Raw genomic sequence first — 27,700 nt, forward strand, 5'->3', positions numbered from 1 at the left:
GACGATGTCTCCACATCGGGTCTCCGAGGTTTTATAGAAATTTTCTGTGACATTCTTCATATAGCATAGCAGTTATGACCAACTGGTGCCACTGTAGTAGGTTGTGACAACGCGCGTGTCCATGCCTGACTCTTATAACCAAGACAATTGAAGTTTCACTGTTTTCATGCTTAGAGTACTCTAAGTTTCCCGAGAGGCTGCGTAATTTGGTCCGAGGACTCGATACTAGCTTTCGGCACGTACTGTGGTGTCTTTCTCAAGTATGCCTGGCTCTTACCGCTGGCCAGATCCTTTTTTGAGACATCCTGAATTCTGCCAGGTGATGATATACCCCACAATTCAGAGAGAGCTAGTGAAGGCTTTACCGTATAGCAACAGTCTGTCCGACCATGGAGGTATACCTCCATGGTCCGACTGAGACAGAGCCCAGCAGCATGTTATGACGATGACTCCATGTCAGGCCATTGGTTAAGAAGCCCTTATGAATTCCTTTCCTGGCGGGACGTCTGATTTAGATTGCAAGATCAAGTTCAACCGGTCAGACCAGAGAGGGATGTAGTTCTATATCTTCATGTCAGGTTCTTGGTATCAAGGCCTCATCATCTTCTTGGAGATTCCGTGCAGAGCAGGACAGATTTGAACAGAAATGCCCAACAAATGGGAAATAGCAAGGGTGTGAAAATGTCTTCATCAGGCCCTTGACGCTCTTATATCCTTCCCGATACATCCTGAGTATAGCATATGCAACCATTCCCAACAATTCAGAGAGAGCTTGGCTGCGACAATGTCTCCACGTCAGGCCCGTTCGAAGATTTTTACAGATCGTCCTTTTCAGATACATCCTGTATATCAACGCAAATTGCAAAATTCTGTCCAACTGACGGCAGGAGCTACAGGTTGTGACGATGTCTCCACATTGGGTCTCCGAGGTTTTACTGTGCAGAAATGTCCAGCCAAGAGTATGACACCACTCAGACCAGGGAGGTTTTTAGTGCTGGGTTGTGATGATGACTTGTCAGACCCACGAGTCTTTATAGATGTATTCCTCAGAAATCCTGTACGAAGCAAGGCAATTTGCAACATTATTGTCCAACTGGTGAGACAGTGCTTTGTCGGTACCATGTGGCCATGTCGGGCCCTTGGTTGCAAGGCTGTAAATTAACATTTTCTGATACACAAGATGTGTTATGCAGATTTGAGTTGATTGTCTCACCAAATCATGTAGCACATCCGGGACAGAATGTGTTATGACTTGAATGTGACACCATAGCTTGGGCACATCTAGGACCGGATGGGGGTTACTGATCTGACTTGATGGAGACACCACAACGTCATCAAGGACAGGATGTGTCAGGCTAATCTGACTTGATTGTGACACCATATCTTGTAGCACATCGAGGACAGCATGCGTTTTGCAGATATGACAAGGTTGGACACCACAATGTCATCAAGGACAGGATGTGCTGTGCAGATCCGACTTGATTATGAAGCCATATTTTGAAGCACATCCAGGACAGGATCTGTCAGGCAGAATGAATTGATTGTGACACTATTATCTTGTAGGACATCGAAGACAGGATGCATTTTTCAGATCAAACTTAATTGTGACACCATTACGTTATAAAAGAAAGGATGCGTCATGTATGTCAGACTTGATTGTGACATAGCTTAGGGCACTATTTTTTTAAAATACGAATTGGTCAGGTGGAGTGCCCTTTTGGCTTGTCTTGGAAGTTTCAAGGGTTCGAATGCACACAACTCTGACCGGTCAATTCTGTGAATGTTGAAGAATTATTTTCTGACAAGGAACCAGTGGTAGACTGCTGGTTCGGGTCAGTGGTCCTGGATAACTGTACCCTCTTTGGGGGGGGGGGGGGGGGGCAAAGAGAAGAAGAAGGTTTCCTTCAGTAATAATTTATTTGGCAACACAAAATCTGGAACTTAAATATTTGATGAAGTAACACTATGCTAAACACAAATCCACCAAGAATATTCCCAGGATGGAGTGACATGAAATCACAGCTTTACATTATTGACAATACAGACAACATATTGTTCTCATAGACATGAAATATCGACTCTTAAATGAGGGAGGCTCGGAATGCAAGAGATACCAAACACACTCGAAATAGGCTTAGACATGAAGAATTCATTCAATTTCAGGTGAGATGATCGCAAATCAATGAGATCTGAAAACTTGGATTGAGGCAGAATTTGTCAAACTCTTTCCTCTTGTCTGAATTTGAGATAGTTGACAGAATAATCCATTGCATTATTTTGAAGTCTGATATATTGATGAGTAATGCGTTGAAAAATGTTTGAACTCCACACCTGGCCAATTAGGTAAATGCTTTTTATGGCAAAGTTTCAGAGACCTTACTTAGGCGACTAAAGACCCCCACCCCCACCCTTGCCCCCAAATTCCTTTTAATAATTCAATGAATAAATTTGGAGACAGATTATCATTGAATCCATCTCTGCCAATGCCAACATCATTTTGGTCGGCACAGACAAGAAGCACCGTCCTCCCTCCTTTTTGAACATTACAATCCAGTGAAACCTACAATATTCAATGTGTCACTTAGTGTTACTAATACAGAATACTAGAACAGTCACTCTTGAATACAATGAAACAGCTAAGTCTTTAAGTAATCCTTACTACATTCTATCCTCTTTAGAAATCATACACATTCATATAAAATTATTGCGCTCATCTGCAGAAGATGCAGCGACATCAAAACCTGTAGAAACTTCCATGAATGTAAAAAAGTACAAAAATGCCAGTACAAAAATCTTCGGCAGCATTTTAATGGTAGGTAGATGCAGTCAGTTTGTTAAAATGTGTGTGCTTTGCAAAAGTGAAGAGCCTGAATGTTGAATAGCTTATCATTGATATTTGACCACTGAAATATTTCAAGATTGCACTCTGTCATTTATGTACCTGGCAGCAATAATATACAATCTCGACAACTGATAATATCTTTTTATCATGTCATTCTTGATGCTTCCAGATATCAAGCAATACTCCATTTCACAAATAATTGTCTGAGCCTTTTTCAGAACAAATTGGACCCCTTCTCAACCATGTAGCAATACTGGAGCATACATGTACATCATAGTCTGTTATAGACAAAGTAAGAGAGCAGCTTCACTGTCAAAAACACACACATTTGATAGGATTCCAAGTGGTTATATCATATAGGAGAAAAGCATTAACCCAAATAACACCCTCAACAGTTCTTTTGTTTTTGCCATAAAACATGGTCTCGTATTTAACCCTGTCAGTTCATTGATAAAAGGATTACCGTAGTAATTAGAATGTTTAAAATAAACCACGCCACATGAACGACTGTTGAGACGAAGCAGTCTGAAGAAGCAATATGCCCCTCTTGTTCCGAGGGTGTTGATTTAGGATGAAAGTATATTAAATCATGGTTGGACCATTACAAATGTAACTGAAATAGATAATGTCATAATTATACAGACAGGTTCTAGGACGCTGAAAGTCACCTTTGCCCAATCCGCACATGTGGAATCCACTTAATGTTAACACTGAGAGGTTGGTCTGCACCAAGTTTCAAGGTTTTATTTTGATGAAAACCGTCAACTGCTTGAAACTTATCCATTGAACATTGTTTCAAGGGGGACAGACAGATCTTTTGTCATTTCAGTTATGATGGATGTTGGGCAAATGTAATTCCAGATCACCTGTACCATGTAGTATGGGGACAAACAGTTTGTGATTGTACAAATAAGTGTTGTTTAGCGAAGGTTAAGAAATACATACAGAAAATAGAACATTACATACCAGTACAAAATATCTACTGAAATAATGTACAAAACCTTACACCAAAGCTTTCATATCAATGACGAAGGGAAGCAAATCTTTATAAGACCAGGCCAATATAAACACGCACAAAATGGATTGAAAAATACGAAAGAGTTAAGACTTACTACACTCATGTACGTACACAATGATGATATATGATTGAGAAAAAATGCACAAAACCATCTGATGATAAAGATGCAGTCAGCAAAGGAAATATTTCTGTCAAAACAGAGGTGGTGTCACATGGCAAATTCAGTTGCCTTCATGTATACTGATATCCTGATATCAATCGATAGAAAATAATTCCAAAAGTCATGTTTCATTTTCTGGTTTCATCTGCTACCAAAAATATATAACCGCGCCTTATATATTTTTGCTGCTACTCACAAATGGTTTTGAAAAGATTCCCTGACATGTTTTTTTGTCTGTTTCAGGTCATTATTTTCTACAAAAACAAATAACCCTCTGAGGGTTTTGGACATGCCACGGTCAAAACACAAGATATGTTCAAAAGATATTGGTGAATGACAATGTTTTCAGCTTTAGGATAACTTCACTGAGATGATGCACATGATGATGAACACTGCATCTACATGTAGTACACAAGATTATTATGATCATGCGAAAATGCCTCAGTTGATCAGTCATGAAGAACAGAATTTATAATTCCAATTCCTTGCTGAACTCACTTTGGTGAATTGGGTACACCACATCAGGTAAGCAAAATGCACCGAGTGAAAGCGCAGCGGCAATTCAAATTAATAATATGCCAGTTCTGGACCACAATGGACTCCCCGAAATCCCTCTTTGCAGATGGTGAAGTTAAGGGGGTGGTTCTGGCAAGTCTATTGTGTGGGCCGTATAAACCGATATATCAATTTTATTCACCACCATAGAAAGTGGAGATTTGCTCAAACTATTCAATTTGTAGTAGTTTATCCACTCTGCAGCATATCAACCATTATTCTTCTTCTTTTGTCAGCACCATGCATGTCAATTTTTCTTTTTCCGCAGTTACATCTTGGAGCCAAGACACTCGATCAAGCCACTGAACATTAGGTTCACCACAAATGGTAAATAACGACAGCACTTCAGGTTTTCTTTACAAAAGATACAGTTGGTCACACCAAAGTCATAAGTCAATGACATATAGGAAATATACCAAAATACATTATTTATCAAATACATTTATTTCTCTTTGCAAAGTGGAGACATGAAGTGTCCTTGTTTCAGCCAGTATTTAGGAAATGCATTCACACCATGGATTACAAAATTCATTAAGATGAAGCCACGTTACTATTCTCTTGGATGTCTTGGGCGAGATATCTGAACACCTTTAAGACTGATCAAGAGACACAGGGAAGATTACCAATCACAGAAAAGTGCCAGAACTCGGAGCAATTTTTCAAATTTAACTCCTTGTATGTCATATTGATAAACTGAGTCTAAGCTGTCTTTTAGCTCACCCCTCTTACACATTATCAGCACTCAACAGTTTCAGCTGCTTGAATGGTCTTCCCTGAATTTCATTAAACAGTCCTTAAACCGAAATTTCAGACCTTAACCCCTTGCCTGAGGAAAGAAATGATTCAGTGATGAAAAGATGCGTCTAGTAATTGATAATCTTGTTTTAACTTTTATTACAACGTTTATACGTACAATGAATATCTTCAGAGTCATTCATGAGATTTGATGAAGATTTAAAAAGAGTCATACTGTGTACTGCATACCTGGGACATTTTTGAGCAGTGGTTTACTAAAACATGGAATAAAACGCATAAAATGGCAGACCTGAAAATGCACTTGACTCCAGATACAAATTAACATCACAAGTTACATTCGAACGTATAATTAATTGGTGGTTTGTAAAATGACAGAATTTCTTTGCAACTGAACTCATCGATAGACTGTCTGCCTACACTTTAAGCAATTTAAATGACTGCTACCTGCGATCACCATTTCATGCGACATAAATCGCTCATTACGGCTGGCTATAGCAGGTGGCTGCGACATGAATCGCTGATGGCAGTGACATGTGATAACATCAAACCCATCAATTATTGGTCTTACCCGCAGGTGAGAGATCAGTATGTCGGACAGAGCAGTGATTATGATCGTACAAAAAAAAATTGCTCATTCGCAGGGCCCGTAAGCCATGAAAACCCCCATCAACATTCACTTTACAACAAAATTTACTGAATTCAAACACACTGAAGAGAACAGATCATCCAACCAAGGTGTGATCATATTCACGGCCCAAAAATGAATTTCAACCTCACCATCAGAAAGAATGTACCTTGTCAGTCGCATCATTCTAGTCAATAGCCAATCATGTAAAATTGGACTCCATGAGAAAGTTCAATGGTTTTGATTTCTTTGGTTATCCTAGCTGAACATTTATACACAACAATCAAGTTACAGCTTTACATCATTCAAAGGGAAGGAACCATAAAAAGCGTTGGCAGAAAATATTTTTTGCCAAGTTCCTTGAAAGTCTGAAGGTGTTTGTAAGTGTGAAAGCTGACAATCTCAGAAAAAGTTGCAGATCATATTTGCCAACAACTTCTTTCAAAGACTCAAGATAACCAGCCACTGGAGGCCAGTAGGAGTCAAGTACAGCTAATCATAAAATTGGAGAGGAATAAGAATATTTCTTACAGACTTTTTAGGTTCCTTTCCTTAACCCTTTCTCCTAGAATGCCATATCAGGCAGACACCCATCCACAATGTACATCAATAGTCCATCAAGGCATTTCAGGCAGAAAAGGACAACATCTTCTTATTCACAGTTCAAACGTTTACCTGAAGTTTCTAAATTAAAATTCTGATTTTTGATAAAATCAACTGATATCTGCCAAAAATAATATATATCCAGTGCGTAAACAATTTCATCAAATTTAAATAGAATGTTCTGGAGGTGGTCATTTTCAGATAAAACAATTTGTCAGAATTTGATCAAAATTATGACAACAGAATAAAAATAATGTCAGCTTCTTCAAAACATTTCAATTTCATTTACACATAAATTACTTATTTCACAAATCTTTTCAATTTTATACATAATATTTACAGCCAACCTCGCCTCACTCGACGGTGCTTAACTAGAAAACCCGTAGTCGAATTTTTCTAACTTGAGATGTGGTTTTCACAGTATATTTTTCAAAATCTAATGTAATTTCTGTTCCCCAAGATCAAGCCCTGTGATTTGCACACGCCATTTCGCGCAAGTCTAACACAACAGAGTCTACCCTATGGGTGGCCTGTGCATATTTGAAACATTATGTTCAGTGAAACCTTGAGGCATCAATTGACTACACACTCATACTTCGAAGAACTTTGACTTGGTGTATGGCAGAATTTGGCTAAGTGAAGTCTAACAGGTGGTCCCAACAGATTCACGGCAGGCGAGGTTGACTGTCCTTTGAATTCCATCGATTAATTACAAATAATTTCATTTCTAACTGAAATATTCACACATATGGATTGGATACAACTCATGTCCTTACATTAGAAAATAAAAACTGCAATTCTGCATTCTTATCTCCTCACTCCACCCAGAGTATGCAGCGGAGTGAACACACCATTCAAAACTAATTCTTTGATTTATTTTTTCAAGCTAACATCAGAGATCAAGAACAGCTTTCCTACATTCCAATGCATTTGATGTAAGGTTTGAATAATATGACCCAGAAATGCACTGATAGGATATTTTCACCGATCATGGACTACAAACCAATAATCATTTTTAGATTGCCATGGTTTTCAAGTATCTGAAGGAAAAAATGGCATTGTGTTTCCATACAAGACTTTGATTCAAATGGGTAGATAAAATGAAATATGACAAATGAAATGAATTTATGTGTACATTTATGATGTAATGCAATCCTTCACATACAATTCTCACACTTCAAACTCACAGACTCCAACACAGACAAAACTAATATATTAATACATCAGATATGCTGCTATACAGGGTGTCACAAAAATATGTCCCAGCCAAAACTGTAAATGGGTTTAATCTGCAATATAGCCTGCCAAAGACATTGGTTGGTCGACTTTTAACTTTTGGCCCAAGTTGGCTGTAACATTATTTTTGTAACACACTGTATGAATCTATTCACAACAAACTTGGAGTGATCTTGCCACGACAAGATCAATTTATTACAACTACAATTAGAACTACAAGATTTCATAATATTTACAAGATTCCACTGAAAAGCTTTTGTTCATAATAAATAGGTCAATTAAGTTTTGATAAATTATTTAAAGATTAAATAAGAATAAATACATTTGTGTTTCTACATTTTCATTATATGCTACATCAGATCTGAACAATATACAAGTCTCAAGAACTACACAACGAATACAGGGCGTCCCAGCAAAATCTATGTTCTTCTCAATTTTTTTCTGGAGCACCATGTACATTGTGAACTATTTCATCCAAAGACCAGTTTAAGTCCAAGGGAAGAATTCTTTCATTGTACTTTAGACTGAACAAGGTTGTGCTGACGATGATGCTATGAAACGCTCAGAGTTGCAAGAAATGGCCATGCATTTAACCCAAGAAGACACCTCACAATTACTTTCTGGGATCAGTTGAATTATCATACACAAAAATAAGGAGGATTCATTACAAATATAAGGGAAATTCCATTCTATTTCCTGCCCAAATATGAAGATTTTGTATCTGTCTGCCCTGCCTCCTGAATTTTTTTATTTATATGTTTTCCCTTTAAAATTCAACTGAAATCTCGGCCGTGTTTCATAGCATTAAGCCCAGCCACCAACCAGTGAGTTTTAGTCTAATTCTGTGCCTGAGGTATAAGGAAAAGCTCCATAAGTAAATATACTTTATAGATATCACAATGAATTCAGTTATTTGTGTGAAACAAAAGGTATTTACAGAAATGGTTAAGAAAACCCGATAGCATTTGTATAAGCAATTACTAATGAAAGCAAAACCGTAAGTACAAATGGTCTGTATTGCTATCAATATCCTCCATCAATTTTTCATCATCAAGTATTAAAACTGTTATGGTATGCAAAATGGTCCCAAAGAACTCTTAACTTTTCCAGTCAAATTATCCCAAGCTAAACCAATCCTTTTAAAACTAAAGTCAGAATGGAGGAAATGAGGAGTGACTTCAGCACCATCCGAGGTAATGTAATACCTTGGTCAAAATTCACCAAAATATTGAATGTATGAAAAGGTTTTTCCACTTAATTTAGTGAAGATCAGGGTTTTCGAAACCATTTTACTTGGACAAGTCATACTGGACTAGAGATTTTAATAGTACAACTAGAGGACAGACCTACCCTGATATCATGAGTACACCGTCCAGGGACTATTCCAGTTAGAACTCAGTTTCAAATTCAAGGGGTACAGGTTACAATCTATCTAGATCAGGTTTCTTATTCAAAGAAAGGATAGAACCACATAGGAAACAAGAAGGCTACAGACTAGAAAAGAACTGCCACATTTTGTTTAGACAGAGTAGGGTCTAAGACAGCACAAGTCGATTGGCCACATTTTGCACTCAGCTCATAATGTATGCCTTGGTAGCCAAGATCCTGTCAAATTTACACTGTACTGCAAGACCTTAGATTTGTCAAATGCTAAACCTCTTATCACTGAAACAACAGCACAGGGGAGCTATCAACGATAGAGAGACATAACCAACTGAGTGACCTAATCAGCTGAATCTCAGATGCTTCAATCCAAACTTGATGGCAACATAAAAGGGCCTACAGAAGACGCTCGCCTTGCTGTCAATATTACACTGATATCAGCAAAAAAACAAAAAGCTAAACTTCATTCCGAGCTAATGTTTCACCACATTTCAAGTTGATGTTAAACCACTTTTCAAGTTATGTATAACGGAACCAATAACCGATTGATGGAGCTGTAGTTGGTTATGGTGCTGTAGAGACTTTTCTCAAGAGCACCTGTGGAGGAGCGACTCAGACTATCGGCCAGCAGCCAACATGAACTTGAAATGAGGTATCAACTTCATGTCACTTTTCTACCACTGGTGCAAGCATTAACGGCTACTGACATCAATTCCTACAAATTCTAGATCATGGCACACATGAATTCACTTAGCCCTGAGAGATTAACATTATGCACAGATCGAAGCAACCGTATTCACAGACCACCATGGAAAGAAAGGTTCGGTTTAGATTTATTGAAGCAGTTTTTATTCCTGGTGTTCAGGTTGGCAAGAAGTTCTAATGACCTAGAGTAGGAGAAAAGCTGCTGATATAATGGACCTCCACTTCTATTCCAAGAATTAGCTGTATTCAGACTTGCAAATATTGTCCCAATAGAAAATATCTTAAATTGTGAGTGATATATTGCATTCATTTTGGCCATGGCCCCTGGTAGAGCAGCGATAAAATATTCAAAGCAGGAAAGCTGGAAAAACAGCAACAATAACCTTGGCTTTTAAAGCAACTATAGAGAAGACTGCTGCCCTTCTTTGCTAACATATGAGCTACCTTCTACTTGAAACAATGTAACTATGTGTCAGAAGACTGATGCCTCCCAAAGTAGGGAGCGTGGACCTAACAAACCAATACCACATTTGAGATTTCAACGGACAATTTTCAGTGAAAAATGCAAAATACAGCTGTGAATTTAAAAACAGAATTTGTGAACACCAAAGGATGGTTATGACCATCAGGTCTTTAGCTGTGGATTTCAGGAAAGATTACTACAAATATCAGTACTTCCTTCTGACCGCCTGATCAATGTTTCAGGGGAAAAAACAACACCTTCACTACTGGTAGTCGTAGAGATGAAGGAAGGACTAGAATTGAATATTATCAACTTCGAATCAACTTCACTGATGTGTATAATAATTTAACAAGCGTAAGGAAGAATCAGGCACCAATGAAGTTTGATTTATCTTTTTGCTATCTGGTTTGCTGGGCCCAGTTAGCTCATATCAGTGCTGGCAAATAGATGATCGTATATGGGTAGACCGGACGTGGTAAACAAGAGCTTCATTTATTAACCTGAGATACGTGGAATACTATGAAGTATGACATAGACAGTGGCAGCTGTACCAAGTCAGTTAAAACTGGGGCCTCCAGACTCGACCACTAACACTATCCCATCATAAACCAACAAGGAATTTATCAGATGAACTATTGGACCTATCTGCAAAAACGCAAAACAACATCGACGGTGTTCATATTATTATGGTCAATCACCGGAGTTGAGTGAGCATAACTCAATACCTGATTAAGAGGAAAGTTACAAATGCTGCTGTTATCACACAGTGCTTCAAGGTTTTTACAAAATGTAACAGACATTTTGCATCAAATTTGTAAGTGCACATGATTTTCGGACTATGATGGGATAGTATAATCAAAACAAAGAGTCCTTCTTGTCATAAGATATTCAACTCTTCGCTGCATCGAGGTCTGGAGGTACAGGAGGAATATCTATATCGTCAATGTTGCAATGCCGCGGAGAGTATTGCCCTTCAACTGACCACAAGGGACCAACAAGAACATACACTATACAACGCCTCAAGACAAGGCCAGAGAAGACCAGGGTACATCAGTTCCTCAATGTATAGAAAGCAGACGCCTTCTCCAACCTAGTCTGGAGTTGAAGTTTAACAATAAATACTTCGACTGTAACAACAGCAAAAATTTCTCACACAGACGCTATCTTCACTCTTTAGCCATTTGAAATGACTACAATATCGAAACCAGTGTTTTACAACACTGTTTAAGTAACCTGGTTTCCTGTAAGCCTCAAAAACGTCGGGACTAGGATTTTCACTCAGCACAAGCATACACTCAGTGATCATTGAACTCAGATGCCTGAATCATTGAGAATTTCCACTCCACGGCATGAGCTGTGTGACTTTTTATCTGAAGCCTGAATCATAAGACTCTGCTTCCAAGCTTGATTTCAATTCCTTGATACCTTTTGGAAAATGTTTGTATCATTAGACTTGGCATCTCACTTAAGAGTCAGAAGTTTATGACTTGGCACAACTTTATGGCCTCTAGCGATGAACACATATTTGGACTGGTTTCTACAGATGATGAGCTGCACACAGGCACAAATTAAAGAATCATTGACACCGGCCAATTTGTTAGAAGGACACGTGAAGTCTACTTCACTTAAAAAGGTTGTGGAGATACCAGAAATGATATGTTTAGAAAGAAAACTGGCACATTTACACTTCATAATTCATAAAGTGTCACATTGTTGCAATTTAAAAGAAACTTAACAAGATTACACAACCAACAACTTCATGCAATGGCTAATCACGTATTTATAATGTTGCTAGGATAGTCCAAGTGTCTGTTTACACCTGCAGACGATGAAATCATATATAGCTGCCTTGGGAGGACTGTCACAAGCAACAAATTTACAAATACAGGCTGACATCTCATTGTTATATATAGAGAACCAATAAAACAAAGTTCATTTGTTTAATAGGCACTGGAAGGGGTTGGTGTGAATACCATCCAGCAAATTGCATTTGATCAAGGTCAAGTATGCAGCTCATCATCAGTACAGCACCACAGGTGACCCAAGTGACAAAAAGAACATTTTGAAACTTGGCCACCTCGAGTCTAAATCATCCTAAGGTAGTTTAATCTCTCAAGTGTCCATCATTTCTCGACACCGTAAATCCACGCCCTCGTCGACAACATCGTCCTCTTCTTCCTCGTCGTCATCAATGATGTCATCGTCATCAATGGCGTCATCGTCAAACAAATGTTCATCAACGTCTTGATCATCCAACTTTTCGCTGTCATATTTGAGGGTGGAATTGTACATTTCGTGTTTTTCTGACTCGTTACTCGCGTTACTCTCACCGTCACTGTTTCGGTCAGGTGACGACTTTCCTGAGGGTTTCTTACAGGCATTGCACGGCTTGAAGAGGCTTGGGTCGACTACGACTTCACCATTTGGACCCTTGAAGATTATTCCACAGCAGATCTGTGTCCTGAAAATGGAAAAGAAAATGTTTGTCAAGATTATATTTCAAAGCAATCTGTTTTCAGTTTTCGAAGACACTCAGGTTCACCTCTATTGTACTTCAGCCAATAAAAGATACTATCATCTATCACCAGCTTCAATCAAACCTAATTATCTCCACATTAGTTGTCACTTCCACATTGACCATGGTGACAACTGACTACTCCAAGTTGTAACAAGTCTAATAAAGCAAATGAAAATGACGTAATGTCCAGCTTTCAGGATATGAAATGGACAATGATATCATTGAACCCGCATCCCTTCAACTTTATCAAAGCTTCCATTTTGTCCATTAACACGGGATTGACAACAGCTCACGTTACAACATAATGAAAATCAACTCAGATTGCTAGGACCAGTGTAAGATCAATGACAACCCTAGGGTATCGTGATACATGAATAGCCCGAGATGACCAAGAGGTCAGAAGGGCACAAAATGAGTTCAGGTCACAAACTGGTTGATAGGTGGTAGCACATGGAATGATATCGAGGTCAAATCTATTGATCTGAACTCGAGGGGAAAATCTATAATCTAGGTGTATATGCATTGTGAAAGTAGGCTCATGCGTGATCATTCTGATACTTTAAGTGGCAATACAAAGGGCCAAGTAAAAAACCTTGTGATCCGTGACAACCATTAATGTACAAAATATGATCTGGTACTTCACATTCATATCTTTTCCTACAATCCAACATTTCAATCAAATTAACAACCGCCCACAAGCTGGTGTTGATCTATTGATGACTAATATTTTTCTTGGAATTTTTCTAATGAGGACAGTCAGAGAGTTGGCTGGTTGTCAGGTATTCAGTATTTGGATTTCCTGGCACGCAAGGCATACTGACCATTCATTGATTTCGTTCAGAGTACATTGCAGATGGTATACATGGAAATGATTATGAAAGGTATACCAGGTGAGGATTTCCCAGATAAAGCTTTTGAAGCATCTCAAAGTAGTTTCAAGTTTTACAACAGCTGATTGATACATGTAGTAGTGGCAATACATGAACTATGGAGAATCATCCATTATTTCCATTATGAGGATAGTCATTTGACAGTTGGTCGTCAAAACCACTAATCAGTATGGGGAATCTTTCTAACACAATGCAGATTTGACAATCAGCTCCGATAAACCATAGTCCTGTCTATTATTTCTGTATTTAACTGTCATAGCTGGTGTCACTGTTTCTCAAGTCAACAGGCAGAACAGACACCTTTGTTTCATATGTGGGGGCAACCAACAAACTAGATGTCGGGGATTGAAACCTCGTCCAGCTGCTGCAACAACTTACTTTTTCCAATATGATAAGTCAAGGAATGAACTGAACTTGTGCGCTGACCGCCTCCCGGCTGGAAGCTCATTGGAATCGTCTGATAGGTCACTGAATGTAGGACTGGGGGGTTGGTAAGCTGAGGATCTTGTCCGTCGTATATGGAGTTCAGGATCTGAAAAGAGATACGGGATGAAGGTCTTATGATCAGGACTAATACTGTGCATACTGCTTCGACATGTTTCAGCAGGTCTAGAGGAGCCCTTTTTTCCTGCAATGGACCTCAAGCTTAAAATGTTGACATAGTATTTGGTTGTTAAAGTATTTGAGTATCACATAGACGACCAATCATACTTTGTCTGCATGTTCCAACCCATTTTTCTATTCACCAGGTAGCTATCACAAATAATGCGATCTTGACAGAGAGAAGAAGCTGGCCAAAATGTTTTTCCCCAACATGATTTCCAAGTACATGTACTGGATATATATTGTATCAATATCATAATGGATGATGATGTACTTGGCGAAGTACTGTACATCATGAATTCTGTATTGCTGCTGGCTCAATACTAATGTGCTAATATTGGTGGTAATTTAACCATGTTACCATGTTAAGTCCATTACAAAGGATTGCGGCAGGTGTACGATTCTAGACAGCAGCTTGAGCATTTGCCACTTTCAATTTATGTTGCAAAAACATTATATTTAGTTGGCTACGCATAGAGGAAGTGTGTGGGAATCAAAAATTTGTGGTTGCGACATAAATGTCAACATAGATTCAATTTTTGACCTACAATCTTTAATATTTAGATGGGCAATGTCCACAACAAATTCAAGTCAAGTTTGACAGACAAGTACTAGTACACAAGTGGGTTTGAATTGCAAATGTTTTGATCTGATTATAATCTGGCTATGACAACACCGAACAGTCGGAATAGGCCAACCTGTCAACAACGCATATTTGGCTGTGACAGACAAGTACACAAATACATGTACACAGGAATTGGGACATCTTTTGTTCTGGTTTACATTCATGGGGAGGGAAGTGTGTTGGCTGCCGCAAATTAATGCATGATCAAACACTGAGTATTTGAATTCATATTCATAATGGGACCAATCACCATGATAGAGTGGACATCGATGTAGGAGATGTGCACACATCAACATGCAGGTGCATGCTTGAGAATATTCACACATCACGATTTTTTTTAATTTGAGTATCCAAGATAACAAAGGTGCATTCATTGAGGGTCAAACAGACACCTCCATACTTCAGGTCATTCACACAAGCTATGTGGGGGAAGAATGTTGAAAATCATTGTTTGTTCCAACACAAAACGACAAAAAATCATGCAGGTCAAGCGTTTTCAAAGTTACAATTTGGCGACCTAGAAAATTGCTTCGATGTTACGCTGTTGAGGAAAACTTCACAAGAACAATGGCTAATATTTATAAAGACTAGTAAATGCTTTTACTACAGTTTTCTACTGAGATGGCTAGTGTAAATGTACATGAAGTTTAAAGTAAAAGCATTTACTAGTCTTTTATAAATATCAGCCATTGACTTTGAACAAAAGATGTTAACAGCATTGTTTTGTGTTCATGCACCCAAAGGCTTGCATGCACCCAGTGCATGCTAAATACAAAACTTGCACATGTCAAATGTTTGGGTTCTACATGGATCATTGCCAACTGTGATAAGTTTGACACTATAGTTCTGATTGAACTGGAATTTCAGGCATTTTTATGCCAGGAAATAGGCCAACTGGTTGAACAAACCAAATTCCTACTTCAGCAGGGCCAGTGGGTCAGTAAAGTTGACAAATTTACTGATTGGCCTAATTAATGAGAATCAAAGCTCCTGGAATCATATCAGCTAGGCAGAAGCAGACACCACTGAATGCCTTTTCCTCCTAACATATCAAAGAAAAGTAAATATAGTTTGTATCAAGTATAGATTGTTTGCTTGTCTACCTGCAGGCAAAATGCGCAAGTTCAGGGTCAGGTTAAAATTTCATCCCACGGAACAAAGTGAACGTGGCAAAATATTGGACAGGTCTCCTCTTTTTTACCAGCTCTTTGACTGATTACATCATATATTGGACAGGTCTCCTCCTTTTTACTTTTTTTTGCTGAATCTAATATGATTGTGAATGCCGCGCCTAGGCTCTGTCATCAATCATTCAGTGGAAACTATCATGTTTACTCGATGCACTCAAAAGGATTCTGCCTTGGGTGATATTTTTTTCTGGTAGCTTCCGATTGTAATATTTTGTGCGAGTAATGCAAAGTATCGATGTAACACAAACAGAATGACAACTGAGGAAGTGGAAAACTTGCCATCTACAAGTTTAGAAATGATTTGAATGCAGGCAAAACGATTTCTGTTTCAACACTGATTCAATTGACTTGCCATTCACTGACAACTACACCATACTGTAAATGTTTGCTTCAAGGTCAAGTGGATGTGGGAACTGTGTCAGAATTTTACTCAGAAGAAGAAACAACTAATAAGAGGGCCAACACTTGTATGCAATGCAATAGAACTGAGACAAATGAGATGGAGTAACTTCCTTCGATCAAACGCACTCAGCCACAAGCAATTTAAAGGGATCTCTTACACAGCAATCAATTACTTGGGTGGCAATTTATTACGAAATTCGAGATCCCAGTTTCTGATGCTGACCCGGTAAATAATCAATTAAGTCAATAATAAAGCCTATGGGAATTAAGAATGGAACTGACTTATAAGACTATGCCAGAACTACCTCCAATCAAGTTGAAGGTAAGATGGAGAGGTGTCAATGTCATGTGTGTTGGCTGCGCAATAAGTTACAAGCTAGACTTTGCTGACCTTTACTTTCTTAATCTTAGGCTGCTACTGAAATCCTAAACAAATTTATCATTCAAGAATGCTCCTACTTTACTATGCTTGTTTGCATCTAACCTTCAAAAGGTTTGTAGCACACTTGCATGCCACTAAGCTACTGGCAACTGGCAACCTGTCACTCGTCACTCATACAATAAGCCATCAGTCATTGTCCTCACTGTCATGGCCAGCCAATAAAACCAGAGTTGAATTCAGGCTAATCCTTTATCTCCCTATTGTCTGCAGCCATGTGATTCCGGTATTCACCAACAGCCTCATGACTATCATCATCCTATGAATATGTAGTGCGTGTGAGTAGAGATGAACTGCACATGACCCTAGCTTTCACATGGTTTCCTTACAGTGTTCAGGTCATGTTTGACGCCTGCTCTGACCTGGATTGTTCCCTGACCTGGATTGTTCGGGTCAGATTGTTGGCTCTGACCAAGTAAATCTTGGGGTAAGAGTGGGGTCAGCCAGACACAGGGTCAGCTGTGAGTTACCTTTCTCTGCCAGAGTTCAGAGACAAGAGTATTACATTCTGGGCATAGGTTCATCACCTGGATGGCCAGCAACCTGGTTAATGTAATGCATTGGTTATGACCACGTATAACGATCTTCATAATTTACCTGCTACAACGGTAGTTGTTATGACGGTAGGCCTACCTGCATATCAATCAAACTTATTCCATCTGATTTATTTATCAAAACACAGAATGATTTCCGGAATCTATTCAATTATGAAACAATATGGGCTGGTGCTCATGTTTCATTTACGTAGACCAGAGTATTGATATGGACTTGTTATGAATATGGTGGTGATTTCATAAATGACCAACTCGGAGATTTGGAGCATACAAATTTTGATGAGGGTGAAAGATATCTGAAATCATTTTTCGCCATGACTGTCGCGTATGGGTTTGGTCCAAGCTGTCCTCAGCAGGTCAGTGAACCAGCCACTTAACCAGATTCTCTGTCATAATGTCACAGCTTTGCTCTCTTGACATTTGAAATACCCTCACAGCCAACTTGGCATAGAATGAGTGTAAACACTTTGCAGACCCAGACAGCCTTTCAGCTCTACCTACCATAGACAATCTCCTCTGAGCATCTTCTTGAGAAACCATTTAAGCCTGTGCCCTGTGAGTGTTTCCTCCGATGCTTATGCTTATGTTTCTTGATCTTCTTCTGCATACTGTCAGCTTTGCTCTTGATTTTGATGATGGACTTGGTCCCTGGGCCTGCCCTGGCGTCCACAACCTAGACAATGGGAGAGAAGATTTAGACTTTGATTGAGAACAAGAATTGGAAGAGTTGCAGTTATCCCGATTTAACCTTTAGGGGATTCCAATATTCCCAGCAGGGAGAAATCCTTTGGAGTGTTGATATCATGTTCAGACCATACCTCAAGTTTTGTTATGGATGAAGAAGCTTGAGAAGGGAAGGACTGATTCATTTTCATTCCAATCCTTATCATTTGCATCTCAAAAGTTGTGTTTTTTGAGTAAATTATCTAATGAATAAAATTGCTGAATCTTAAACAATGTGATGATTCATAACCATGGCAATCTCTTCATTCCCTGTTTACGATTAGAGAATGCAACAACAGATTCTATTCATTAATACAATTATGCAAATATGACATCCTTGAACGGAAGCATTCGGTGACATTGCTTTCTACACAATGCCCAACATACGTGCGCATGCAACTCTACAGTATACATGCGCACACTGAGTGAGCGGCTGCATAATGTAAACTCCTTGGCAGTGACAGCTGATCGATACTTGGCTCAATGCCCATCATTATGCTGCAGTCAGCGAATGCATGCACTTAGCATGCACTAGGAGCATGTGAAGCATGCATCAAGTGTGTACAAAGCTGCTTCTGCGCTGATAGCTTTCCGTTAGATCTGCTGGGCTAGGCTATGAGATTGTTTGCGGATTTTTTTCATCAGCAAGATTTACATATTGAACGGTATACAGGCTGATGAAGTGGTCGATGAAGTACATTTCGCAGAAAGCAAGCTTTTTACTTGGATCTGTGTTATTACTGTTGCTCATGCGAGTTGGATCCATGCAGTCAAGTAGGCTGCTGGGATGGGGCTGTGCAGCTATGGCCTCGGTGAACAGCTGGGCTGCCATTAACATAATTAATATGTTCCACATTCGCCAACCTGCTTATGAGTGTCTGTTTACATCATTGTGACATCAAAGCTTTGAAATACAGCCATATTGTCAAGAAAATAACAATATTTTGAAGCGAGTGGTGAGCTGTCATCCTGACTCCCATGGTTTCATACCACATTTTGCTTTAACCAGTGTGAAGAAAGCAATGAAGTCTTGAGAGGTCACAGTCTTGAGAGATGGAGAGCTTAAGTCTCTCCCATCCACTATCCAAAATTAGAATAAAGATAAACTTGGGGGTTTTTTTTACGTTTCTCCATCCAATTATCAGTGGATGATTGAGGACATGAAAGTGATAAGCTCCTAAATCAGGGGACACTCATTGATAGATCTTTTCATGAATCACCTCAATTTCGGGTATGAGTAACCAAAATCAGGGTCAAGGATAAACTGGCAACATGTCAACCTGATGAGTTGTCTTGGAGTATAAACTGCTGCTGCTGGAACATCTCCAAGACATGGTGATGACGATGATGGCACATTCAATGGTCATGACTGATGTCAAACGACACTGCTTGCATCAAGGAGATCAAAAGACAAAATATCAGTTTCCATGGTTATATAAAAACCAATTAAGAATGCGGTCTGACGTAACCAAAAAATGACCACCCATCAGTGATTCAGCCAGTATCCCTGATTACAAATACCCCCTTGTTCCGGCACAACTCACTTGACTTGTAGATCTTTGAATTAGAAATTAGAGTAGACCTCCTCATTAGGCTGCGAAAGAGGTTCCAAAAGTTACGAATTCTACGCATTCCATTTGCATCCAAGGGAAGATGTGGCATTAGCCATTATCACTCTTGTCTACCATGTACAATGCACGGATATTATTTCTACCTCACTGCCGCTTTCAACTCAAGATGACCCCTGGTAATTTCAGGAATGACACACAGGACATCAGGCAGAAGGTCCTTTCATCCCCTTCCCACTTATCAGGATAACCAGGTTCAGTCAAGACTGATTGCATTAGGGAGGCAGGGAATTTAGCCCCTACAGGAAGCCATTTTGCGGTAACCCCTACACGAACCCTTGTCAGGTCACAAAGGTCACGAACAAGGGGGTTCATGTAAGGGTAGATGTCATCTGAGGTGTGCTAGTTTGTATAAAAACACCAATAACGCAACTATAGAAATCAGACTCTAGATGTTTAAAATCCGTAATTCATACAGGATTTCCTATTCAATTGTGTGGCTTGCCAACATGCGATCATAAACATGACCATGTAATGAAAATTTTGTGAATAGATTACGCATGGATTGAAAGCTATGTCGGATGCATGCGTATTGCACATTATGGGGACCAATCAAATTTGTTTTCAGCGTTGTCATGGCGATATGAGTCAGGCTGAAACTCTTGGAGAGTATGAAGAATGGCCTGCCAGTTCACCTCGATAGAGAAGTCAATATATTCCCAAGGATAAAATGGGTCACTGAGCTAGGTATACATACTCACATACTGCAAGTTGAGTGCTCAACATCTAATGTAAATAACGGCCATGTTTATCATGATGGCAGCATGCCAACATTATTAACATGCCATACATGTACCCAATCATGTTTTCACACAAGCTGCGCCCAGCTTCTGTATACAGCTGAGGAGATTAAGATCTTCAAGTAGAAGCTGAAGTTTCTGCATCTGATATGCATCCAACCAACCAAGCAGAAAAACGAATGCCTCATACATCTGCAGGGGTTCAAAGTAAAGAAATTCCATTGAGGTGGGGCGTATGTCATCCTTGAATGAGTGGAGCTCTCATTTCCACGCTGCAGTGAAGGATACTGATTTAAATGAAGAGAATAGCTAGCTTTTTCTTCATCACTACTGGCTGATATTTCATATGCATTTGCAATATACGCAACAGTTTGGATCCTGATCACATTTGTTCATGATTCCTAACCGGCTCCATTGGCTTGTATTTGAGTTTTTCCTGAACAACATCCTCGCAGGCCAGGCATGCCAGGGTCATCCAGATATGACACTCGAGATGTCCCACAGCTTGCATAGCTTGACAAAGACTAGGCTTAGTGATTCGGTCCATCAGTTTCATATCATCAAAACACAAATATTTTCCTGACCTGTACTGCAGCTTTGTCTAACTGCACAACAGCCATAATCAAATTTGATGTAATTATGCAGCCACCATATCAATAAAATCGGCCGTGCTTTGAGTACAATCAAGTATTAGTATTAGCTCATGAATGCCATGATAGTTTTCATGCACACAACAAAAATAATGAAACAATGCCAAAAAACTGACATCTATTCTGATTTCAGTGTGAATGATTCCATGAATCTACGTTAACATAATAATGAATCTCCCATTGAAATTTTATCTCTAATGATACCACACAGGAATATGCTTTTGTTCGACCTGATCATCCTTTTGACAGGAGAGCTTGCTCATGTAGTCGTTGGATCGTTTAATACCACTATGGCCAAGGGTCTTTGTCCTCATGGGGCGTCAAGGATGTGAGGGTAACCTGGGAATCAGGTCATCATGGCATGTTGCAGCTTGGTAGGGAATATTTTTAACCAAATAGCGGTCTTAATGGAATGATGTATAAAAATTCAAATTATACATTGGGAAACAGCATCTGCTTGTCATTCACCCGGCACTCGAAACTGCCATCAGAATTGTCCTCCACTGCTTGGCCGCGAGGTCAGGAGCACTGCATGCCTTGACTTTTTGAAAGGATGCTGATCTATTTTGTACATTTCGTTCATACTCACATGATGCCAATTCCTATTGGAGCCCACCGGCAGCTTCTTCCACCTTTTCACTAATAGTACACAAGCATTGCAAATTTCCCCTGAGCGTCCTTCTGTGATTTTGAAGCACTGAAAAAAGTCTGTCTCATACTTTCGGCTGTCCGTGAATCTTGAGCTTGATGACTTAGCACGGCATATACAACAGCCGTGTATACTCCGATAGATCTTCGGTTTGTGAAAACTGAACATGATTTCGTCACTTTTGTCGCTTTCACTGGCACATTATTCTGTTACCTGCAAATACACAGAAGGAGAGAATGGTCAGACAGAAGCCAGCTGTTATTTTATCCTGCAACTCATGGTACCTTCCCTGAAGTTGTCATCGAAATCTAACAACAATCGTTAATGTAAAATGACCTGAAGCACAAAAATGTCATGGTTAGTAATTGGAGGAATAGTGAAAATATGCCCAGGTCAGATGATGGATTCTAATACAGATAATGTGTGGATACACATTTGTCAGCTGGGTGCTAATCCTTTGCCTCACAACCTACAGAAGTTCAGAACCATCTGTTACAATTTTACACGCCTGCCTACAGGCCTAGCTAAAAGGAAGGTTGCAAAACTATCTAGGGCTTTCTACCTTTCTACATATCTACCAGTACCTTTATAAACCAAAACAAAACCAAGGGAATCAGGCCAACTCCCACAGTCCTTCCAATTAGCACCATCTGCCTATTATGTTTAAATTATAAGTATCCTGCCATCAGCTCATACAGAATTGTGAAACAGTGACCAGGATGCTAATTTATACTGCAATTCATGTTTTATATCCTGAGGTACATGTGTGTTTGTCAGCTGGGTCATTGTCACAATTCCAGTGTCTCTGTGCATCAGACCAGTTCATGGCGATGAATATATTATACCATAGGTGTCATCATCGGGCAGCAGAATAATAGACCTCCCCCCCTCCCTGTGACAGGACAGCTTTAACTTTGTGCACCTTATATTCCAACTCTATTGATATGTTCACCTAAATGAATCTGAAAGGATGCATGATGGGGACACTACTTTATTGATCATTTATTTTTTCCAAAATCACAGGTCCAATCAAAAGGAAGGGGTGGGGCAAGCTCTGCAATTCCAGACCACATCTAGTGCCTTTTATAATCAGTGTTGGGAATGTTGACGGCTATGTAGTAAGTTCTACTACATTCTGTATGTCAGTGTGGAGGAAATTTAATACTCAGGCTTGCAGATGCTATCTCCTTCGCCTACAGCATCTCAGGTCTTGTTGTATCTCATCGCCAGGCCTCATGGTTCCATCTGAACAAACTGATAGACCATCTGAAACATACCCTCTTGAGAAATACAACCACATATTCCACTTCCTCAAGCATAATCTGCGAATGCACAAGCACTGAATGTCTGTTTCCTATAACACTTTTTTCACAACAGAAAGGTTACCGGTAGCTTTATCTCACAAATCCATATATCCAAGAAGCAAACGGGTTAGTGAGGAACGCCTACCATATCAATATAGGCCTCCTGTCTAGTCTGGCCTGCTGGGAAACACAGACACTCAACTTGCCCTAATATTGGGTTTTCCAGGTAAGCAAAATGTGAAGAAAGTAGGGCATGACAATATTTTTCCGGGTATGGAATACAGTACAGGTTATGAGTGCACAAGAACTGCGCACAAAACAAACAGCTGAAATGAAGGTCAAACTGGGCCAAATCACCAATTTTGCTTTCGAACCTGCCACTGTCAAGTGGTTAACAATGGCCACAGCCATATTCATATCCTTCAGTGATGGCAGGGAAGCCAAATAACTCACTTTATATTTATTCGAAAGATTTTCAATCTTGGGTATAGATCTCAAAATGAGCAACTGCGACACAACCTGCATCCAGACAAAGTGATCAATTAAGAAATCCATCTCCTTAATCAGGCATTGGGTGATTCCAACAAAATGTCTGCAAATCATGTCGGACTGCTCTATGTACCAAAGAATAATACCAGAAGAGATTTCGTAATGGCAGATATTTGCAAATTAAACCAAGAATGATAAATCTGCATTGGATTGGAATAAAAGAATAATACATTACACGAGCACAAAGAACAACTCTGCTAACTTGAGGCAGTCAGGTCCATTTGATAATTAGAAAGTACCACCGATTACGAAATCACACCAGTAAAGTATTGCATCATTTGAGTATTGTACCAGTGTCAGTGAGTATTGCACCAAATGGGTATTGTACCAGTTCGGTATTGTACCAATTGGGTACTGCACTAATTGGAGTTTGAATCAATACATTGTTGTCCTACAAATCTCTGAGATGTCCCAATGATGCTTGCATATCAAATTCAGACTCTGGTCTAGCCAAGCAGTATGACGTCACAACAACGTCAAAATAAGAGGGAGACTAGACAGAAGTGTTCATCATAATATCAGACATTTTTATGTTTCTCCATGATGTATTCACATACAGTTTCACTATATCTGTAACAACTGTATCTTTGAAATTGAATTACCTCTTCAATCAACTATTATGACCATAAAGCTACCCAGGAGACATAGTTGCATGTAATTCAAAGGAGGAGGTAATCAGATTACATATTAAGTTATCTTTTTTTTGGCTTTTGCAAGCATTTGTACGGGCTGACTCTCACTCTTGCGCTTCAATGGGAATGTGAAAAAAATCTTTATGTTCAAACCTGGCAGCATCCTGCAAAGAAGTCATCTCTCTGATGTTTTAATGGTTGATGGGATAGGACAGATACTATGTTGCGTCTATCTCACTTGCGTTAATATTTGTTTTACATGGTTCGATCAAAACATGTAAAAACTTTGAATGCCTGCTTTCAGTTGCAGGGTGCGTATTTTTAAGATAAAGAAGTTACAGAGCGTAATTCCACATCACATCAGCACACAGACAAATCACCAATAGGACATTTGTTTCATTGGCAAAGACAGAGCATAAATCAGGGCAGCCGACTGCCCTTGTCAGTTCATGTCTCATTCTCAGGACACCAATCCACTTCGCTGAGAAGATAAAGAGATTATCATCTACATTGCTCCAACAAGGAAAAAGTCGTCAAAAAAACCTTTCTGAAAATCTGATATAGGGTGGTACGAACACCCTGTGTACAGCCTTATTCACCCAAGGACGTGAGACAGGTGGAAGATAGGTTCCAATTTCTGATGCCTTTAATTAATTTTAAACGTCAGTCAAGTAAAATAATTTTGTGTAAATGCATAATGACAATGACGACAGAATTAGACATTTCTTTTGCTGTGAAGATAACTAAACTTGGAAGGGCCATATCAAATTTTACTGCCAACGATCCAGGCCCCACTGCACTATGGCATTATACCATTTCCAGCAGCAAAATGAGCACTAAGTGTTATTTTGTAGTAGCTGGTGTGCTAAACAAAGACAAACGACATGATAGCAGCCAAGATCGAGACAAAAAAGATAGGTGCAACAATGGCATTTATGGGGCACACTAACAGCTTTCGATCCTACTTGATAATTAGGGATATTCAAAGCCATTATGAACAGCATCAAGCTGGTCCAATCTGATACTGCCTTTCATATCTATCTTTTGAAATCAAAATTTGGTTGAAATTTACCATATGTGACAAAAATATTGGCCAACTGCTATAGATTTGACACAATTATAACACTAGTATGGGTACATGGACTTCATTATCAAACAACTCAGGCATATGGCATAGCATCTGGTTAGGTAGTCACCAACACTAGCCATTAACCAGATTAACAGACTGGATATTACTTTTCATCAATAATGAATAGCTAAAGCATCCATGAACACATAAGTGTGCAAGCGAGTGTACTGCATTTAAGTGTAACAGTAACAGGCACTTAAACACCAATGGCAGCTTGAACTGAAATCAGCCCACGCAACCATCCCGAAAAGAGCACAGTTTATCTGCAAGGGGATACGCTTCACAGACACCGACAACGTCCAATTGAGAAACACCGCAGCACACAGATTGTCCTCAACTTCAATCAGACACCTCTGCTTCCACCCATGACCCCCCCCCCCCCAGTGCATGTGTCTCCGTGCACTGCTAGTGCTGTGTTTCTCTCACGAAATATGAGCACTAAATTAAAATAGGAGTACCTACATGATGAAAACCCAAGGCCTACCTGTATACTCTATGCACATGAGCCAACCCTTGTCTTGTCCAGAAAAAAGATGATCTGATGCTGGGGGGTGTATCATTTTATAAATCACTCAGCTGAAAGTGTCAATTACTGGCAGGCTAACAAAAATCGGGACAAAAACAAACCGACAAAAAGAAGACCAACAATTGTCACAAGCAGTACCAAGCTGACCACACCTCAGGCAGACAGCAGGGACACACGACAGCTTGGTGTGAAAAATAATCGTTCTGTGTTAGGAGGAGTGAGGGGCAAAATCAAAATTTATTTCTCATTTTTAATCCTCTTGTCAGGTAACATGCACAGACACGCCAAGTCTGGGAAATTAGCTGAAGAATATAAATGTGAGCGACACAACAGAAGAATTTCTGAAGAATTTAAAGACTTTCTCAAGATTTCTACTCCTACTGATAATGTGGCAAATATCAACAACAGATGTATGTACTATAGAAAGGTTAATTTTAATGTTGCAAAAACTTCCATCTTTCTGGCCTAAATACCTAGAACTTACGCCTCAGACTTGCCAGACTTGGTTCCTAGACTTGCGTCTAGACGTCTCTGTCAACCAGACCAATCCAACATATATACACAAATTCTTGAAGATGATCCCTAGCAACATGCCAAAACATGAAACATGCCCAAAACCTTGGTTTCCCATAGAGGACAGTATTACCTCAGATGACCTATATATCCCAGAAAAATCTGATATTGGTTCTGCAACTCAATGGTTTTTTCAAAGTCTCAAAGTCAGGCCCAGACGAAAATACATATTCTCATCAGTACCGACATTGGCGTCTAGACGTCTCTGCTAACTTCGGTAGAAACCACGTTTTGGAGAAAGCCATGTGCAGCACCAGTAATGAAATGAATAAGCTGTTTGCGAAGCCTCACTGGACCCACACAACTTATGGCATCAATGTTCGACTTTTATAAAAAAAACATCATATTCAAGTACTTTTAAACTTACATTTAACAGGAACATTAGACAACAAAAAAACATTGCGACTATCAGACTATCATTACGTGGAGGCGTACGGCAAGGACAAGGTAGAATTTCCAATACATTGAGTTGCCCTATCTGTGATCCAGGCCAGCATGAAAATCAATGCAAAACCAACTCCAGAATCTGCAACTGATAACAGAGAATTGGTTCTATTCTATCTTGCGCTGCTTACACGCGCTGTGATGCGCAAATACCTCCACGTTTTACGCTAATAGAATGCAAAATGATAATTGCAAAACTGCATTGAAAATTTGCAATGCAGAAGAAAGGGCTACCTCTTTTCAACCGAGCAGGACCATCATCCACCTTTGCGAGAATGAAAATGCAACAAAATAGCACACCACAAAATGTCAGCAACAGCACTAGCAGCCGTGGCTGATGCAGGAACCCCAAACGAAGAAAGTGGTGGTACAATGTTTGTGTCAACCCTTGATATATAAATAGTGCGATCAATACTGGAGTCTCGAGTCTCGTCGGCTGCTTCCCCGACTACATTAACTCGGCGAATATGATAATTCGGAAGCACATATTTTTTGACGGTGGGACAAAAGAAGGAGGAGTATCAGTTCTAGACGTGGCATTGAGCACTTTTCATCTTATTCTTAGACAACTTTCAGAAGTTCAGAG

The 27,700-nt window shown here is 39.4% G+C and overlaps 1 protein-coding gene across 4 annotated transcripts in view; it reads right to left on the reverse strand.

Moving 5' to 3' along the window:
• Nucleotides 1–1,898: 1,898 nt before the first annotated feature.
• LOC135488775 (SIN3-HDAC complex-associated factor-like) overlaps nt 1,899–27,700 on the reverse strand; it is a 32,869-nt gene continuing 7,067 nt past the window's right edge. For 3 of the 4 annotated variants that reach the window (XM_064773579.1, XM_064773577.1, XM_064773578.1), the window contains exons 2-5: nt 21,898–22,170; nt 18,069–18,240; nt 14,133–14,286; nt 1,899–12,807 (exon numbers count right to left, since the gene is read on the reverse strand). In XM_064773579.1, coding sequence (XP_064629649.1) covers nt 12,459–12,807; nt 14,133–14,286; nt 18,069–18,240; nt 21,898–22,125 — 903 coding nt within the window. In that variant the 5' untranslated portion in view covers nt 22,126–22,170 and the 3' untranslated portion in view covers nt 1,899–12,458. Of the gene's footprint in view, nt 12,808–14,132; nt 14,287–18,068; nt 18,241–21,897; nt 22,171–23,234; nt 23,406–27,700 lie in introns of those variants that run through there. The other variant, XM_064773581.1, reaches the window with a different exon arrangement.

Source organism: Lineus longissimus, chromosome 5, assembly GCF_910592395.1.
Source record: "Lineus longissimus chromosome 5, tnLinLong1.2, whole genome shotgun sequence".
NCBI lineage: Eukaryota > Metazoa > Nemertea > Pilidiophora > Heteronemertea > Lineidae > Lineus > Lineus longissimus.